Below are 16,498 nucleotides of genomic sequence, written 5' to 3'. Positions count from 1 at the left end.
CCTCAAGAATCGAATGATATGGTCTCCGTCCCTTCATTGATGTTTACAAATCGCGTTGTGGTCCATAGCCCCAGAGGTACAAGACAAGTTGGTCTCACCGCAATTTGAACCAGGTCTGCTTTAACTCTCCTTCCCATTCCCCTCCTTCAATAGAAGAAGTCTTTCCCTCAAAACACAAAACTACAGGAGCGTCCCTTCTAACAGCCTTGTTCGAGCTGATATGCCTGGTCAGTTATATTCCCCCTGATGCCATACCGGATGCTAATATAATTCTAGATAGCAACTCATTTACTGGCTACCGATAGTCATATCTCTCATCCGTTGGAGAAGGCCTACTGCGTTCAAGGGCTCAAGATTTCCTTCGATTTACTGATTGGAGTGCACTCATTGAGTATCCTGCCACCGCGCAAAATGGAATAGAGTGTACATTGTTGCCAGATATTGGGCTGGACTACAATCACATAATCCGTATCATTGAGTTCAAAGACAATGTGCAATGGGCTGCAAGGCTACGAATGCCACCCTTGTCACAGAGTGAAAGTCAATATGACTTAACAGAAAGTATCATGGAATCTAAATACAATATGATCCAGCTTGTCTATAAGGAGAGCAAAATCCCTGTTCCCAAAGTCTATGCTCTTGAGAGCAGCTCTGGCTGTAAAGTGAAGGCACCATTTATGCTAATAGATTCCCTAAAGGGGAATGTGGGAATGGATCTTAATAGGAAAGTACCCTCGGAACACAAAAGGTCTATCTTCGCTATGCTTGCGGAGATTCAGGTATATCATGGTATTAGAGCGAGGTTTTTGCAGTATAGAATTATTTTTATATCATCTTTAATATTCTAGATTGAGATATCAAGAATTCAGCTACTAAAGATTGGAACTATCCTCGGGAGAAACACAGACGGATCATGGCAGCAAGGCACCATACCAGAACTAGGGGACCCTTTCAAAACGGCGGCTGAATTCTTCAAAGCATAGGCCGCTAAATCTGACTTTTGTATATCAGAAGATAGGCTAAAGGAAGTAGCCGGCCCATTCGCTGATGAACTGTCGTCCAATGCTGCCTCGTTTAAACCCTTACTTGGTAGTCTAGCCGACAGGCTATTTATCCAAGACAAGGGTCCATTTCCATTATGCCACGGTGACTTCGGCCAAAACAACATGGTTTTCGATGACCAATATCGCCTTCTTGTTGTTATCAACTAGGAGTCGGCATTTGCGGCGCCAGGGGAACTATCGGGGGAGTTTCCATTGACTCTTTCCGTCGCTCCACCTGATATGGATGCACCATAGAAGTATGATGAAGGCGGCTGCCCAGAGGATGCCGAGGATCAACAGGCCTTCGCAGACCGGGAAGAGTACATCGCTAAGGTAATAGAGAAAGAAGGAGCACAGGGGTTGACTGAAGGGTGCCGTCTATCGGCAGCATTGGATTCTAAAAGGCAATCATTCCCGACTGCGATGACACTATATCAGAGAGGTAAACCTGGATGGTACGCAAAAGTTGCCGAAAGGTTTTTGGATGAGCCATATCCATGTTCTGTCGATTAGCGAAAAGTTTTGCTCTACTACCTGCCCATTGAGGCAATGGAAAATGGGTACAGAAACCAATGGCCTTGTGGGAAACAAAGAGAAATGGTGACTGAGTGGTAAATATAAAGGTCATGGGGCCAAATTAAATAACAGCATAACTGGACATGACTTCATTCAAACATATTCGCGGAGTTCTATACACAGGTGCAACGTCGTCCTTTTGATGGCTGTGTATATGAGCTCCTATCATGACTGTCCTGGAGAATGTCAGCAGCGCTAGCATTCCCGTCAGAGAAGTATCTGGCTCCCTTGCCGGCAATAGTCGATCCTTGCCTCTTGTTCCTGGAAATGGAAAGGGGGCTTTGAATGTACGGCGAACTTAGCGCGTGTGTGTATCTGTTTGTGCCTGATGTTCGGCCTCTGACAGAACGCACAAGTGAGCGAAGACAGGGGATGGAAGCTGTAATGATCACCAAATATGTCTCAATATACAACCAGCGATCGTAGTTGACTGTGGCGGTAGTAGGGTCGCTGTCTGCACTAGCGAGAACCTGGGTTTGAACTGTTTTGATAATCGAAGCAGTCATCGCACTGAAGGGGATCCGCAATGGTTAGCACAAAATATTCTTCAACCCAATCTAGGTGAATTACAGGACTGGTCACTTACAAAATGCCCAGCCCAAGCAGGCCCGCCAGGCCCAGTTTAACCCGCAGCTTGAGATTCAGGCTCCAAAAGATATATGTCGGGAAGATCGCAAGATAGAGGTCCGTTGCAGAATTGAATGCTTTCCAAGATCTGTCAGCGTCGATCTATGATCAAAAAGCCAGCATGGTCTCCTTACATCCTTGGAAATACCCATAGAATGCCTGGACTCGCAGGTCCCAGCATTTCTCTTTCCCAGTATGAGCCCAGATGGCAGAGACATGTCCTGGGCATTGGACGAAAATGATGACGATAAACATCAAGTTTGCAACGGGCTGTAGACCAACAAGAGTCCATAGGACTATGCTATGTGACCGTCGTGCTCCCAGAAGTCCAACGATGAAGACGATAAATGCGATTCGACCTACAGTTCCTCCCGCAATACCGAAGGCCTGCGCCGAGTAGTCGTACATGATGGCCTTTGGGATATTGGTTGTGCTTATATGCCCGATGTGTTGGCCAAATCCATGTTTAATTGCCAGCGTGAGCATAGCTGATCCGATGATAGCCAAACACTATTGCGCCAAAAATGGTTAATTTGATTCAGAGAAAGTCTTATAAAAAGAGAAAGGGGAAAAAAGGCTATTGTGGGTAGGTGACAAAAGAAAAATGAATATTGCTAACCAATGCAAAAGACATCAAAGCATCGTCCCATCCCAACTTCCCGACTCTCAGTTTCGCAGGAATTCGCAACGCGGTAATTAAGATAGCGACTGCTGTCAGAGCCCAAACCTCTTTGAGTAATTGTGGGCCAGCATCGTACGAAGAGGGCCTTGTGGAGGCAGACATGTCGACTGGCTACACAGTAGGTAATCTTCAGTTATGGAAGTATGAGAAGAGACAAAGTTATTACATGCCGATGTCGCGAAATAAGCCATGATAAAACCAAGTTATACTTCCTACTTCTATTTTCTGTTTATCAACACAAGGAAAGAACAAAAGAAAAGTTCGTCGGCAATCTCCATGGCCAGGGATACAAACCAGATCTATTCCGTTAGGGAGCCCTAAACCCTATGACGCTGGTCGGAGATCTCCGCGACTTGTCCCGGGGCCATTCTACCGATAAGAGACGAACATTGATAGCCGCAGAACTTTGATGATTTCTGATAATACACCGCAGAATAATTGGTCGCTGCCCCAGGTAAGGCGTGCCGAATATCTGCGGCTGTAGCGGTAATCGGGATGTGCATCACACTTCAGCTGTGGCATCTACTGGCATGAATTAGTACGTCCTGGAATAATAAGTGGTTTGTATCTTTTTATCTCAATATTCCACGGAAACTCGTCAATTGAGATTGAAGTATTCGATCCGACGAGCATTGCCCACGAATGGATCTCATCCAGGCGATGGCTTCCACAGAGGAGGGAGGGTTGGGATATGCTGCAAAGTTCTGGGAGTGGTGTAAGGAGCAGTGGAACCTATGTTTATATTGATAATAACTAGCAAATATGCCTACGGTATACGAATTGAGATAGCATTGTCATCTGGCCAATATTCCAATGGTTCACCTCTGTTATGCATGCCGTAGTTTAGTTCCACCACCAATCAATATCGCTTGAAATACGAAATGTTTCTTGCACAGATACAATAGCCGGATTGAGCACTGCCTGTGGAAGTGACCACGACATCCAGGCAAAGCCAATGCCGACAGAAGTACAGCGAATCGCTATAGCTAGAAAGGGCTGGCTTTGAGCAGCGAGTTGCGAGAGAACTCGCTGAATAATTATTGAGAACGGCTGCAAACAAAAACACAAGAAGATCATGCCCGCCGCACGAACCCCCTGAGCAATGCAATAGCATGCTGTTGCATGGAAACATGCCGACAGAACAAAGCTTCCTGAGATCAGCATTGCCTTATAGAGCTGTGCAGATTCAGCGTCAGGAACAACCTTGCGAGGGATAGACAGCAGGCTTCGTCGAAGGACATTATGCCACCACTGGCCCCAGAAAGCTGGATAGATACATTAGAATGATACTTCTCATACAATTCCGAGAATGACTGTTTTGGACTTTGTCCAAACCTGGATCATTCCGAACAGGACGTTAGTGACTGCCTTTGTTGCTGTGAGTAATGGTCTTTTCCAAATCTTCTGGTAACACTCTTGGTCGATGCCATAATTGACATTCGATGATTTAGATTCTCGTCTTTGGAGTATATCAAATATACCTTCATCCACTTTCGCGATTTCCAGGGCCGATTGTCTCCAAACTTTGCAATGCTCGTTCTTTATACTACTCTTTGAAAGGCGATTCGCATCTGGACATACTACGATGTCACGAGAAATACGGTACGTGCGTCATGCATATCCTATGACAAGCAACGCAGGTCTAAAGCCATGGCTGAACTGTATACTACTAGGCCCTGTCATAAGATACACTCCGAACACCGTCATGTGGAACAATACGACAGGGCTGAGAGGTATTTTTTTTTTTGATTCCCACAGCTGGGAATCTACTACTGGGATAAGATATCTACGGCGTCCGAAGGAAAGTGCACAAGACATCGAACTATCGATTCCTCGACCAGGGAGTTGCAAATATCCTCACCTTATCGAATAAAGACGTACATGCAAGTCGCCGTCGGTTACTGAATAGCCGTTTCACGGACAAGACGCTGAAGGAATTTAAACCCAGATTATTGTATCATGTGCAGAAGCTTTGCAATGCGCTGAACCCTTCACAAACCTCTTATTCAGGGTTGTGAATCGTCGCCATGGTATCTTTACCAGATATGTCCAGGCGAATCTCAGAGCTCGATGGCGTCAGACCTGAAGATCTCGGCGGTGACATTTTCTCTCATTTGCTGTCGACTCATGACAGTCATTCTGGAGAGAGGTTGAATGCCGAGGAGATCCAATCCGAGTGTCAACTTCTTTCGGTTGCAGGTAAGTCCAGAGCGCAACCCCCAAGAGTCGACAGAAATAGCTCATTCCTTCCCTGCGAAGGCTTCGACACAGTATCATCTGCATCATGCGCGACAATTTTCTACCTCGCCCACTACCCACATGCCCATACTCGTCTGGTAAATGAAATCCGGATCAAGTTCCCATCAAGTGCAGACATCGAGCCAGGCGAGAAGCTGAAGGGATGCGAGTACCTCAATGCGTGCATCGACGAGTCTTTGCGAATATCACCCCCATTTTGCACATTTGCCCCGAGAGAGGTGGAGGAGGGAGGCGAAAACATTGATGGAAACTTGATCCCCGAGGGATATGCTGTGGGGGCATCTGTTTATGCGATTCAACGCAGCCCAGAATACTTCCCTCAACCTAATGTGTATCTTGCAGAGCCGTGGTTAACGACCAAGGATAGTTCACCCCATTCGGCCTTTGTGCCATTTTCCATGGGGCCCAGAGCCTGCATTGGAAGGTTGATGGCCATTTCGGAGCTCCAGACTACAATTGCCCTCTTTGTGTGGACGTTCGATTTCAAGCTTGCTGATGGAGATCATGGTATGACTGGAAGAGGAAGTCCACGACAGCGAGCTGGCAGAAAAGATCCCAGTGAGTTCCAGTTATATGATAGAATCACTAGTAGGGTGGAGAGGCCAAAGATTCAGCTGCGGCCAAGTGATAACGCGAGGAGCCAGAGCTGTCGTTGACCATGTCAACTGGTATTATTGGTGGCAAAGGTGTATTTGATTATGATTTTAATTTGACTTGATGTTTTATCTATATCAATGATATTATATTCTACTAATTTAATATTTCTATAAACACTAAGATACATCTTTTATATCTAAATAGGTTTAAATATATTACTATTAGATTACCAGGCTAAACCTATTAGGTTTTGAATTAGATCAAGTTATGGAGAGACGCTACTCTAACTCTTTACAGAAGTTTAGGAACATGATGTTACAACAGGGCTCTCTGGTTAGCAAGCTCGTTTAAATCCATGTTACTCTGTACTCTATATCCGCATGTATAATTGTGTTGTGCCTATAGATGATCGCTCATGCTTTATTACTTGGTCCCATCACCGTCACTGGTTGCTGACCTTGATACTTCATCGTCTCCCCCGCGATAGAGAGTGTGATGTTCCATTCGATCGCATGGGTGGCCTGGATATTACATGTCGTAAATGTCGGGTATGCATTCGTCTCTGCAGAGCTCTTGGGTGACCGAATACCCAGAGCAATGCCTAGATCGAGAGGTGTTGGATCATCTTGCGGCACCATCAGCGGTATATTGGATTGAGCTTTGGGCGACGTTCCATTGGCGTAGGACACGGGCTTCGGACCCAGAGTCGAAGTGTAATCTGCCAAGATTGAGGTAGATTTCACCGAAAACCCTTCCAAACCACTAACGCGCATATTTTTAAACCGCTTAGAGGTACAGAGAGCGTTCGATAATAGAGTTAGGTTGAACTGCTTGACGAGAATGGTAGGTAGAATTGGTTGTAAAATGTCACTGGTATCAGCCCAGATTGTGTTTGCTCGTAATTGCAACGGGATGGGATTGGGATTTCCGATCTGTAGTAGTGTGGCAAAGTCCAGCTGAAGGGAAAACGAGTATTCCGGCACTTGGGAGGATTTGATCATCTTCCGTAGATGTTGACCGATGCCTAGTCGCGAGTCCACGCCTAGCACTAGGCGTTGTGAAACGAGCCTCTGCTTGGGCTCGGAACGATGCTGGGTGCTACAGTTGGTGCTTGAGATAGATGGCAAGTTTGGGCTAATTTGGAGTGGCAGAATCGCTTGCAATTCTCGATGGTTTCTTCTGCTCCCCAAGGTATGTTTTTGGCTGCCGGTGCACCGCATCGTTGCCTCTAGATAATACTCCACAAACGCTTCGGTATAAGGACTCGTTCTTCCCGTCTTCACACTCAGACTAGGAGGCAGATCCTGAGATGCGATTTCCTCAAAAGGAAGAAAAGTCTTCTCATCTTCATTGTCCTTTTTGAGAGACGCCAAGTCAGGATGCTTAGGCAGGGTGATGGCGAACGGCCACCTCCCGTGATTATTGTCGGTGCTATTTGGCGGGATATGGATCGGCCCCTGGTGGATCTCGAGGACTTCGCGCAAGCTGTCGAGAAGCTTGAACGTGCTAGCAAACTCTTGGCGGCCCATGCCACCGACCGCGGTGTAGGACCGGGTTCGTGCACAGAGCCGAAGAGAGACCGAGGCATTTGGGTCGACGATAGGGGACTGTCGCAGTACATGACCCCTAATGATGTCGCCGGGGGTGAAATGATTGCTTGTCTCCAGAACGATCTTGAGTTTGGGGCTGCTTTCCAAGGATGTCGGGGGCATCGTGGAATATGATTCTATGGAGGAGGTCAGAGTCTGAGAACAATGCACGCTACGTGGGAGTCACGGGGATCAAAAGGGTGCACAAAGCTCCTGATGACATCAAGCTCAAGGATTCCCCAGGCAGCACTGCGATGTCCTTTTGGCTATAACGCCCAGTTTCGGGCCAAGAACCGGGCATTATATGTACGAGATCCTGTCCCAAGAGATAAAAATACAAAGTTGTCATATTCGAACTTGGGGCAATCATCGCGCGATTCTTACCCGAGGGAGCTTATAGTGCCATTGCTTTGGTGTTGTTTACTATTTTAAGCTGAAAAGAGACGAGTATAAAACAGTCTCGGTTGAACCGCTGATGTCATGCCGCCGATCGTTACTGGAAGCACAAAGAAGCCCCCTCACTGGCAGGTCAAGGCGACTAGAAGTTCCGCAGCACACACTTCTGAATTCCAAGCATCCAAAATATTGAAAAGCATTACGGAAATATGGCATTCGCTCGCAGGTTAGCGATCCTCCCTGGGGGTTTAGGTAGGGATCAGGGGAAATCGCAATCGCAGCCAAAGCCGAGGGTTAACATGGACGATGATCAGGTGGCCTTGGATCGAGCATTGGCCAAAAGCTAAGACAGCAAGGCGCCCGTCTAGCGATTCTCTATGCGCCTTTCGATGCAGCGCGCCGAGACCAGCTACTAGAGGCTGGGTACGGCGGCAACCACAACCCGGATGATATCCGCGCCTATGAATGCGATATCACATCGCCAGACTCGGTGCAGTCTGCCTTCAGCTCGCTGCAAAAGGAGATGGTCGCGCCCGAATCATCATCCCTACCGTCCAGGGCATTCCCAGGAATTCTTATCAACACGGCCGGGTACGTGTCGCTGAGTGACATGGAAATCACTCCGCCCGAGGAGACCATGAAGCACCTCACCACCAACGTCCTCGGCCCGATGCTCTGCTCGCAGGCGTTTGCGCGGCTCTATTTTGCTGCGTCGAAGGCTGCCGAGGCTTCGCCGAGTCCGCCGCCTCCGGGTAGGATCGTGAATATCTCGTCGCAGGCGGCGCATGCTGCGCTGCACCGACATGGTGCGTACTGTGCTTCCAAGGCTGGACTATTAGGTTTGACACGAAGCATGGCTTCGGAGTGGGGAGGTCGGGGCATTACCTCTAACACTGTCTCGCCTACTGTTGCGTGGACGGCTCTCGGGCAGAAGGCTTGGGGAGAGGACTCTGTGAGAGAGGCCTTTCTCAAGAATATACCGACTGGCAAGTTTGCATTGCCTGAAGAGGTTGCCGATGCCGTTCTGTTTCTTTGTCAAGTAAGCATGTCGAGTTTGCTTTTGATATATCCCGTTTTAACAGATAAACTAGGACTCGAGCGGTATGGTCAATGGTGCGGATATCAGAGTTGACGGTGGATTCACCATCAGGTAGTTTTTGAATAGATAGTAGTGAATTATCTCAAGATTGACCATAACTGGGAGCTTGATCGGTCTTGAAATAAGCCCCAATGTACTGGTTCGTTTCTTAGCATAGTTAAAAGGTGATGGCCATATAAAGATAATATGCTTCCCGAGCCAATCAATCCTTACATGTTATGTTTTGCGTATGGTGAAAATATAAACTTCCAAGATGGAGGGCTCTAGGGCGACTTGAATATTTCCCATAAATACTAACAAACATGGCTGGTATGAGCACAAAAACACACTATTATACATTTCGATGCTTCCACGAGAACTTGTACATCCCCATAATTTAAAACACCTTGAAAAGGGGTGAACCCATGACTACTCACGCCATGTGTTCCAATCCACTCGTGGAGACAAGCATGCGATCCTAAGCTCTTCATTAACACACACGCCCTCACCCAAATACCAAGGAATATCAAACTCACCATAACCCACGTTGGCATAAAACCTTGGATGAACCATCCAATCGAGGCCAATTTCCCTCGCCATGTCAAGCCATTAACCCCTGCCAGTACATCGCCGACGACCCGTCTCGCAAACTCCGAAGGAAGCATGGCCCCCTCAGTCAATGAACCCGATGCTGTAGTGGTAATCTCCTTCGAGGCAGCCTTCCACAAAGAGTTTTCAGGCAGCTGAGGATCAGGGTGATTGGCAAAAACATTCGTTGCCAGCGTCCCAGCCATGACAGTCATGACCTTGACACCCAGTGGAGCCATTTCTAGGCGGAGAGACTCGCTGTAGGATCGGACGGCCGCTTTTGAGGAATTATAAAAGGCTATATGAGTCGAGAATTTGTCAGTTTCACCTTCTCTTGAATAAACCCGCGATTTTTACGGCATAGAAGAAACTCACCACCCCATGCCGTATGGAGCACCGCAGCTATAGAGCAGATATTGACAATCATCCCCTTGGAAGCGATGATCAGCGGCGCAAAGGCATGGATGACATTGACGGTGCCCCAGAAATTGACATCAAACAGCTTTCTGGCTCGCTCCAGGTCCGTGTCTAAAGCAGGCCGCACGCACGCCTGGCCCGAGTTGTTGACCAGATAGTCTAGCTTCCCGCCAGTCTTTGCGGTGACGGTCTCTATGGCGGCACTGATGCTGGAGGGAGACACGACGTCGAGTTCTAAAAGAGTCACGTTCGGCAGCTTCTCCAAATGCGCCATCTTCGACAAGGAGCGCGCCGTTGCGAAGACATGCAGCCCACGCTCGTGGAACGCCTCTACCAGGGCCGAACCGGCGCCGCCAGCACTGCACCCGGTAATTAGGACGGTTTTGAGTGGGGTTGCGGCGGGTTGGGGCATTGCGACTGCGTATTCAACGAGGGGATAATCGGTTGACAGAGCTTGGTGTAGTGAAATTGGCCAGGGGGAAGAGGGACTGGAGAACGAAGAGAGCACGGAGTTCTGTGCAGCATAAATTTAAATTCAACGGCACGAGGCGCTTCACAAGGTGCGTCATAATTTGGGACCCCAATGCCGCAAGGCCGATCGGTCCTTGGCAGGTGATGAGATTACTGATTTACCCTTCTAGGAAACGCCCCGGGCTGGCATACAAGCGGGGGCTTGCGGGCGGCACTAGCGCCTCGTCTCCACTGGCGTCCCCACTGGCGTTCTGTGCGTGGTGGGTCGACCGTTTCATGAAGGACAGGGACCCCTGTAGCTCGCTTATTTTCATGGAGTGGCCTAAACGGGCCCCCATACCCTCGTGGTGAACGGTATCGTGGGAGTAGACAGGTGCTTGAGAACATTATCAACGTTTCCAAAGGTCATATAGGGTACATGGATTCTTGTAACTATAAAAAGACAGCTATAGCTATACCTCAGGAACGAATGATCCTTTCCTGGCTCTCGCTATCGACACTTCTGAGCGTCTCGATTTCGGCAGTTCTTTTCCCCAAAACCCTTTGTGTCCAGCGGTTCTGGTTACTCAAGTGATAGTTCTGGTCATAGCCACTATGCCACTCGGTACTTCGGGTCCGACTTCTGGTTTTGTTAGAAGACCCGAAGCCCGGAATGGACCTCAGCAAGACACGCATGGAAGGAAGAGATCCAGTGATTAGGGCGAGACCGAATTCAACATTCATCCAAATAAGCGGCGTCGCTCCGGAATCTGATATCGAAAATGTTAGTCGTTGGTCCCTGCCACGAAGTAATGTCCGAGGCACACACAGGTATAATCATTGACGTCCTTCTGATAGACGAGGGTTGGCAATCGAGCCAAACCAGCAGCACATGCCACAAGACCTAAGGCTTGGTTAGTCCCTCGCTCCAGCTTCCAGGAGTCTTCCGATATGCTTACCCAGCGAAAACAGACCGATAATCGACAACCGGCGCTGAATGGGCATCTGAAGCTTCCAGATGGTGGGAATGGGCATCAAGAATATCACAATGTCAACAGCAAACATGACTACGCCCTGGTACATCTCGATCCCAAACATTGCATCTGGAGAGAAGCATTTGAAGTTGGCAACCGTCTTGTCGTAGGCCGCGCGCACCGGCATGCACTGAAGGATTAGAGGTAGCTCCCCGGATATGGTTACCAAGACCAAAAATACGATAATGCCAATGCCAAAGTAGCGGATGGATTTCGTGGGGAAGATGCGCATGAGGAAGACAATCAGGCTGATCTTGACGGAGGAGGCGACAAAAAGGTAGGTGCACAAGGAGATATAAACGCCCTGAATAACCATGGCCATTAGTATGAAGTTTCAAGTTCACCAGACAGAAGTGATCCTGGCACATACATATTGCATACTTGGTAGTTGTTCCAAGGGAACTGTATCTTGGTGCCGTCCAATGCCATAGAATGTGACCGCAATCGACAAAGCAGCAAAGAATAACACGAGGATCTAAGTCGTTCGCCTTGTTAGTTTGGTTTTCAGAGGAGTGTGGCAGGGCGTCATACCAGAGAGACGATCACAAAGTAGTCGTCGAGGCCGAAGGCGCGAATGACGAATTTGCGCAAGTAGAGCTGTCATTGTGTCAATATCTCGGTATTCATCATCTCCATGGAATCGATCTCCAAACGCACCCGCGTCGTGCAAACCATCAGAGCCAGCAGAGCCACTGTCCCAACGACAGCCCTCACAGTCGTCACCATAGTAGGCACGTCTGCTGCCATCTTTGACTGATTGGGGCGAATTTCATTCACTGGTAATCTCTAACAATCGCCAGGCCTCCCGAATAATAGATGTCTATCCAGGACGATTGAGAATGAGTTGCAGAAAAAAAAACAAAACATGAAGCATGAGAGCCCCCGGGGAGGTGGAGTTCTTCAATCCTCGCACTCGCTTCCATGGATCTGCTGTTCTTGACACTTCCTGCTCCTTTCTCCACTCGACAGGCAGTACTAAGGCAAGCTAGCATGCACCAGTCCACTTGGCCCGCTGTTGGTGTGACAGCAAGTGACAGAAGACTGGTACAAAACCTGGCAAGTCTTGACTCTGCTAGTAAAATTAGCCAATAATGCAGATTAAGCAAACGTGCTTTTTGCCCTAAGAGGCTAGCGGGGGAAGATCCATTTGCTTTCCGTTCTGACAGGGCCCCTTTTCTTTAGGCCTCAAGAAATGTGATTTGAAAGTGACAGCTGAGGTTCTCACAATGCCATTGTTTTTAATATCGAATGCACTAGGCAGCCCAGGTGTCAAGGCAACCCGCGCGGATTTGGTCCTTGCAATGTGCCCTTATATCTCGGGCTAAAGCAATTCTTTCATGTTTCAACCGGTAAATAACTGGTCCTCGGGGCATTCCTTCCTGCTTGCGATATGTCAAAGGGTCCGTCATGGGGCCTTGCGTATATGGCCAAAATGACGAGAGGTCACATGGCTGGGTGTCTCGTGAATCAGGCCTCAATCCTCTCCTTCTCTTCAAGATAGCACATTCGGGAAAACACCCAAAATTGGGCCCAGACGGTCGCTTCTCGCCTCAATGCATCCCCCAATGGAAATCTTGTCCATTTGTGGAAAATGAGCTTGATCGTCACGGGTCATTCCTATCCCGAGCGAGGTGGGTCCGGGATGTGCCTCGGTGGAGATGCCGATACCTGAAGACAAGGCGTCTTCGAGCTACTTATATGCAGCTCTTAGGACTCGCTCAAAGCCTTTCGGTTTGTCGAATATGCGCAGCTCTCGACCAAGGCCACGGCCTGCTTGATCTGAGTCAACCCGACTCTGTCCTACAAGACCCGGGTAACTCCGCAGGGGTGGCCACAGGCACCACTATACCTGATTTGGTAAAAAGACCCTGGGTTCAAGCTGATATACTCACCCAAGATATCTCGTGCGGGGACCACCTGCTTATCGCCAGCATGGCCATCCCCTATATAACCCTCCTCCTCACCCCGCAGGCTGAGGGGGAGGGGGAGGGGAGCTGGAGCGTTCCACATGTCCAGTGTTATCGGCCTACAAATAGAAGGCTCGCCGGCACCCACGGCTCCGTGAGTTAATCTTTCGCGTCAAAATGGCATCATCACAACGCGTTGTTATCATCGGCGCCGGCATCGTGGGCACCAATCTCGCCGACGAGCTGGTCTCGCGCGGATGGAAGGACATCACCGTCGTCGAGCAGGGCCCGTTGCACATGCCGGGTGGCTCGACGTCACACGCTCCGGGCCTCGTGTTCCAAACAACCGGCTCCAAGACTATGACGCATCTCGCCCGTTATACAATCCAAAAACTGCAGTCATTAGAGAAGGATGGCCACGATTGCTTCAATCAGGTGGGCGGTCTCGAGATCGCCACAACGCCGGCCCGGCTCGAGGAGCTCAAGAGGAAACATGGCTACGCTACTTCGTGGGGCATTGACGCGCGCCTTGTCAGTGCTGAGCAATGCCTCGATATGTATCCTCTTCTAAACAAAGATCTCGTGCTCGGCGGTCTACATATTCCCAGCGATGGCCTGGCACTGGCTGCTCGTGCGACGCAGTTGCTGATTGAACGAACCAGCAAGGCTGGCGTGCGCTATCTCGGATCGACTCCCGTCACCGGCATCCAACAGGTAAATCGTCGAGTCACCGGTGTGATCACCCCCGGCGGGATCGTTCCCGCTGATATTATCATTTCCTGCGCCGGGTTCTGGGGCGTCGAGCTGGGTGCCATGGTTGGGGTATCCATTCCCTTGCTACCACTGGCGCATCAGTACGCGAAAACAACCGCTGTGCCGGCTCTCGCTGGCTGTGATATCAATGACCTGCCAAATGGGAAGAATGCTATCAGGCCAATTTTAAGGTACCAGGACCAGGATCTGTATTACCGTGAACATGGTGGACAGTACGGCATTGGGTACTATGGCCACAAGCCGATGCCAGTTGTTGCTGCCTCGTTAGGCTTAACTACCGACCACGTCGATGAGCAGAATATGCCCTCTCGTCTCGAGTTTACTCCCCAGGACTTTGACCCAGCCTGGAAGCTCTCTCAGGAGGTTTTACCTGCTCTACAACAAACCCAAATAGCAGACGGGTTCAATGGCATCTTCTCATTTACTCCGGACGGTGGACCCCTCATTGGACAAGCGCCCAACCTGGATGGCTTCTATGTGGCTGAAGCAGTCTGGGTCACTCACTCGGCTGGTGTTGCGCGAGCCGTGGCCGAGATCCTCACAACTGGCGGGTCTCAGATTGATGTCTCCGAATGCGAGCTGTCCCGCTTCGAGGATGTCCAGCTGAGTCGCGCCTATGTCAACGAGACCTCACAACAAAACTTTGTAGAGGTCTATGATATTATCCACCCGCTACAGCCGAAAGAGTCACCCCGCAATCTTCGCACTAGTCCCTTCTACGCTCGCCAACGGGAGCTTGGCGCCTTCTTTTTGGAGCTTGGAGCCTGGGAGCGCCCGTATTGGTATGAAGCAAACGCCGACCTGCTGAAGTGTCTTCCGGCGCAGTGGCAGCCCGTTGGCCGAGATGCCTGGTCAGCGCGGTACTACTCGCCCATCACCGCCGCAGAGGCCTGGAAGACACGCAACGCGGTCGCCATGTACGACATGACTTCTTTCCACCGGTTCGAGGTCTCAGGCCCCGGGGCGCTACACCTGCTCCAGCGGTTGACTACAAGCGATGTTACCGCAAAGGCAGGCGCCATGACATATACGCTACTCCTTAATGATCACGGCGGTATTCGCAGCGATATTTTCGTCTCGAGACTCGACGACAACCTATTCCAGATCGGCGCGAACGCAGCTACCGACTTAGCTTACCTCGCTCGAGAGGCCCGCTACCAGAGCCAGCACAGTCCTAGTCAATGGGCCCAGGTGCGAGACATTACCGGCAGCACCTGCTGCATCGGGCTGTGGGGGCCTCGTGCTCGAGATGTAATCAATGCTGTCAGTACGGACGACTTTTCCAGCAAAGGACTGCCATACTTCAGCGTCAAGCGAGCAACCATCTCCGGTATCCCCGTCACGGTATTCCGGAAGTCCTATGTCGGGGAGCTGGGCTGGGAGATTCAAGCCACTGCAGAATACGGCCAGCAGCTGTGGGACAAAATCTATAAAGCAGGCAAACCACACGGACTCATCCCCGCCGGTCGCGCCGCCTTCAATGCCCTGCGACTAGAGAAAGGCTATCGAACCTGGGGCACAGACATGACAACCGAGCACAGCCCATACGAAGCCGGCGTCGGCTTTGCCGTCCAGGCGAGCAAAAAAGAAGATTATGTCGGGAAAGCTGCACTCCAGCACCGTGCCAAACAAACTCCCTCTCGGCGGCTGCGTTGTTTAACCGTCAACGATGGCCGTTCCATGGTGCTTGGGAAAGAACCTGTGTTCTACAACAACGAACCTGTCGGCTATGTCACGAGCGCTGCTTTTGGATATACTGTTCGCAAGCCTGTCGCTTATGCCTGGCTCCCTGGCAAGATAAGCGAGGGCGAGGCGGTCGAGATTGAGTACTTTGGGCGACGGATTCAAGCTACTGTCACAGCTGAGCCGCTCTATGATCCGAACATGAGCCGACTATTCAATGCCGGTCCATCGGCTGTCCCTGAGTTACAGCAACCCTTGAGACATCGGTTGTGAGGTAGGACTAGCCCAGAAGACTTTGATGACATCAGCGATATTTTTTAGTTCAATTCAGCACTTCAAAGATTCTTGTCAAATGAAAACCCTCTCATAAGGATATTGAGTCGAATATTCTTGGCAGCTACAATTCAGGTTGATCTTAGACTACATCAGGGATTTATGTTGTGCGTGATATTGGTTCAGTTTCTCTTGTTTTGTGGGGTATGCAGCCGACGACTCGTTTTTACTGCGAGTCCACTTCTTTAACAAACTTGACTTCTTCCATGCACCTTGTGGTTTTTTCTTTTCTTTGAGTATCGTGAGGCCAGGTCTGAAATGACGCAGTGGCCACTATTCAGTTGGTTCCTCACGACTCATCGGATGGACCTACCCCTCAATCTGAGAATCTAAGGTTCTTGTGGAGAGAGATATGCAAAGAGCAAGTCCACGCACTGGTTCCTTGCAGAAGTCTCTACTCGCGAATCATCGCTCGAACCAACCACCGATCGATCTGGTTGACAGGCGCAAATCTCATTCGGGATG

General features: G+C 49.7%; 9 protein-coding genes across 9 annotated transcripts; 4 read left to right on the top strand and 5 right to left on the bottom strand.

The window, feature by feature from the left end:
• Positions 1 to 1,732: 1,732 nt before the first annotated feature.
• Positions 1,733 to 3,033, bottom strand: NUU61_006645 (uncharacterized protein; the record flags this gene model as incomplete). Its single annotated transcript, XM_056657172.1, has 4 exons — positions 1,733 to 2,129; positions 2,206 to 2,323; positions 2,381 to 2,756; positions 2,842 to 3,033. Coding segments are annotated over 4 exons (1,083 nt in total), but the record flags the coding sequence as incomplete, so codon positions are not given.
• A 1,480-nt stretch (positions 3,034 to 4,513) lies between these two features.
• NUU61_006644 (cytochrome P450) lies at positions 4,514 to 4,946 on the top strand (the record flags this gene model as incomplete). Its single annotated transcript, XM_056657171.1, has 2 exons — positions 4,514 to 4,661; positions 4,711 to 4,946. The coding sequence occupies 2 exons, from the start codon at positions 4,514 to 4,516 to the stop codon at positions 4,944 to 4,946; spliced, it is 384 nt and encodes a 127-aa protein (XP_056509971.1).
• Positions 4,947 to 4,955: 9 nt separating this feature from the next.
• NUU61_006643 (cytochrome P450) lies at positions 4,956 to 6,089 on the top strand (the record flags this gene model as incomplete). The annotated part of the gene is made up of 2 exons (XM_056657170.1): positions 4,956 to 5,694; positions 6,082 to 6,089. 2 exons carry the CDS (start codon positions 4,956 to 4,958, stop codon positions 6,087 to 6,089), a joined length of 747 nt encoding a protein of 248 aa, XP_056509970.1.
• A 108-nt stretch (positions 6,090 to 6,197) lies between these two features.
• Positions 6,198 to 7,496, bottom strand: NUU61_006642 (uncharacterized protein; the record flags this gene model as incomplete). The annotated part of the gene is made up of 1 exon (XM_056657169.1): positions 6,198 to 7,496. The coding sequence occupies one exon, from the start codon at positions 7,494 to 7,496 to the stop codon at positions 6,198 to 6,200; it is 1,299 nt and encodes a 432-aa protein (XP_056509969.1).
• Positions 7,497 to 7,853: 357 nt separating this feature from the next.
• Positions 7,854 to 8,923, top strand: NUU61_006641 (putative short-chain dehydrogenase/reductase; the record flags this gene model as incomplete). The annotated part of the gene is made up of 3 exons (XM_056657168.1): positions 7,854 to 7,995; positions 8,084 to 8,808; positions 8,861 to 8,923. 3 exons carry the CDS (start codon positions 7,854 to 7,856, stop codon positions 8,921 to 8,923), a joined length of 930 nt encoding a protein of 309 aa, XP_056509968.1.
• A 357-nt stretch (positions 8,924 to 9,280) lies between these two features.
• Positions 9,281 to 10,264, bottom strand: NUU61_006640 (SDR family oxidoreductase; the record flags this gene model as incomplete). Its single annotated transcript, XM_056657167.1, has 3 exons — positions 9,281 to 9,325; positions 9,384 to 9,733; positions 9,811 to 10,264. 3 exons carry the CDS (start codon positions 10,262 to 10,264, stop codon positions 9,281 to 9,283), a joined length of 849 nt encoding a protein of 282 aa, XP_056509967.1.
• Positions 10,265 to 10,481: 217 nt separating this feature from the next.
• On the bottom strand, positions 10,482 to 10,732 carry NUU61_006639 (uncharacterized protein; the record flags this gene model as incomplete). Its single annotated transcript, XM_056657166.1, has 2 exons — positions 10,482 to 10,616; positions 10,664 to 10,732. The coding sequence occupies 2 exons, from the start codon at positions 10,730 to 10,732 to the stop codon at positions 10,482 to 10,484; spliced, it is 204 nt and encodes a 67-aa protein (XP_056509966.1).
• A 485-nt stretch (positions 10,733 to 11,217) lies between these two features.
• NUU61_006638 (putative integral membrane protein) lies at positions 11,218 to 12,083 on the bottom strand (the record flags this gene model as incomplete). The annotated part of the gene is made up of 3 exons (XM_056657165.1): positions 11,218 to 11,640; positions 11,868 to 11,933; positions 11,994 to 12,083. 3 exons carry the CDS (start codon positions 12,081 to 12,083, stop codon positions 11,218 to 11,220), a joined length of 579 nt encoding a protein of 192 aa, XP_056509965.1.
• A 1,337-nt stretch (positions 12,084 to 13,420) lies between these two features.
• NUU61_006637 (GcvT family protein) lies at positions 13,421 to 15,973 on the top strand (the record flags this gene model as incomplete). Its single annotated transcript, XM_056657164.1, has 1 exon — positions 13,421 to 15,973. The coding sequence occupies one exon, from the start codon at positions 13,421 to 13,423 to the stop codon at positions 15,971 to 15,973; it is 2,553 nt and encodes an 850-aa protein (XP_056509964.1).
• Positions 15,974 to 16,498: the final 525 nt, after the last annotated feature.

Source organism: Penicillium alfredii (assembly GCF_028826965.1).
Source record: "Penicillium alfredii strain IBT 34128 chromosome Unknown utg000009l_segment0_segment0, whole genome shotgun sequence".
Classification (NCBI taxonomy): Eukaryota; Fungi; Ascomycota; class Eurotiomycetes; order Eurotiales; family Aspergillaceae; genus Penicillium; species Penicillium alfredii.
This window is presented reverse-complemented; position numbering and strand designations above follow the sequence as displayed.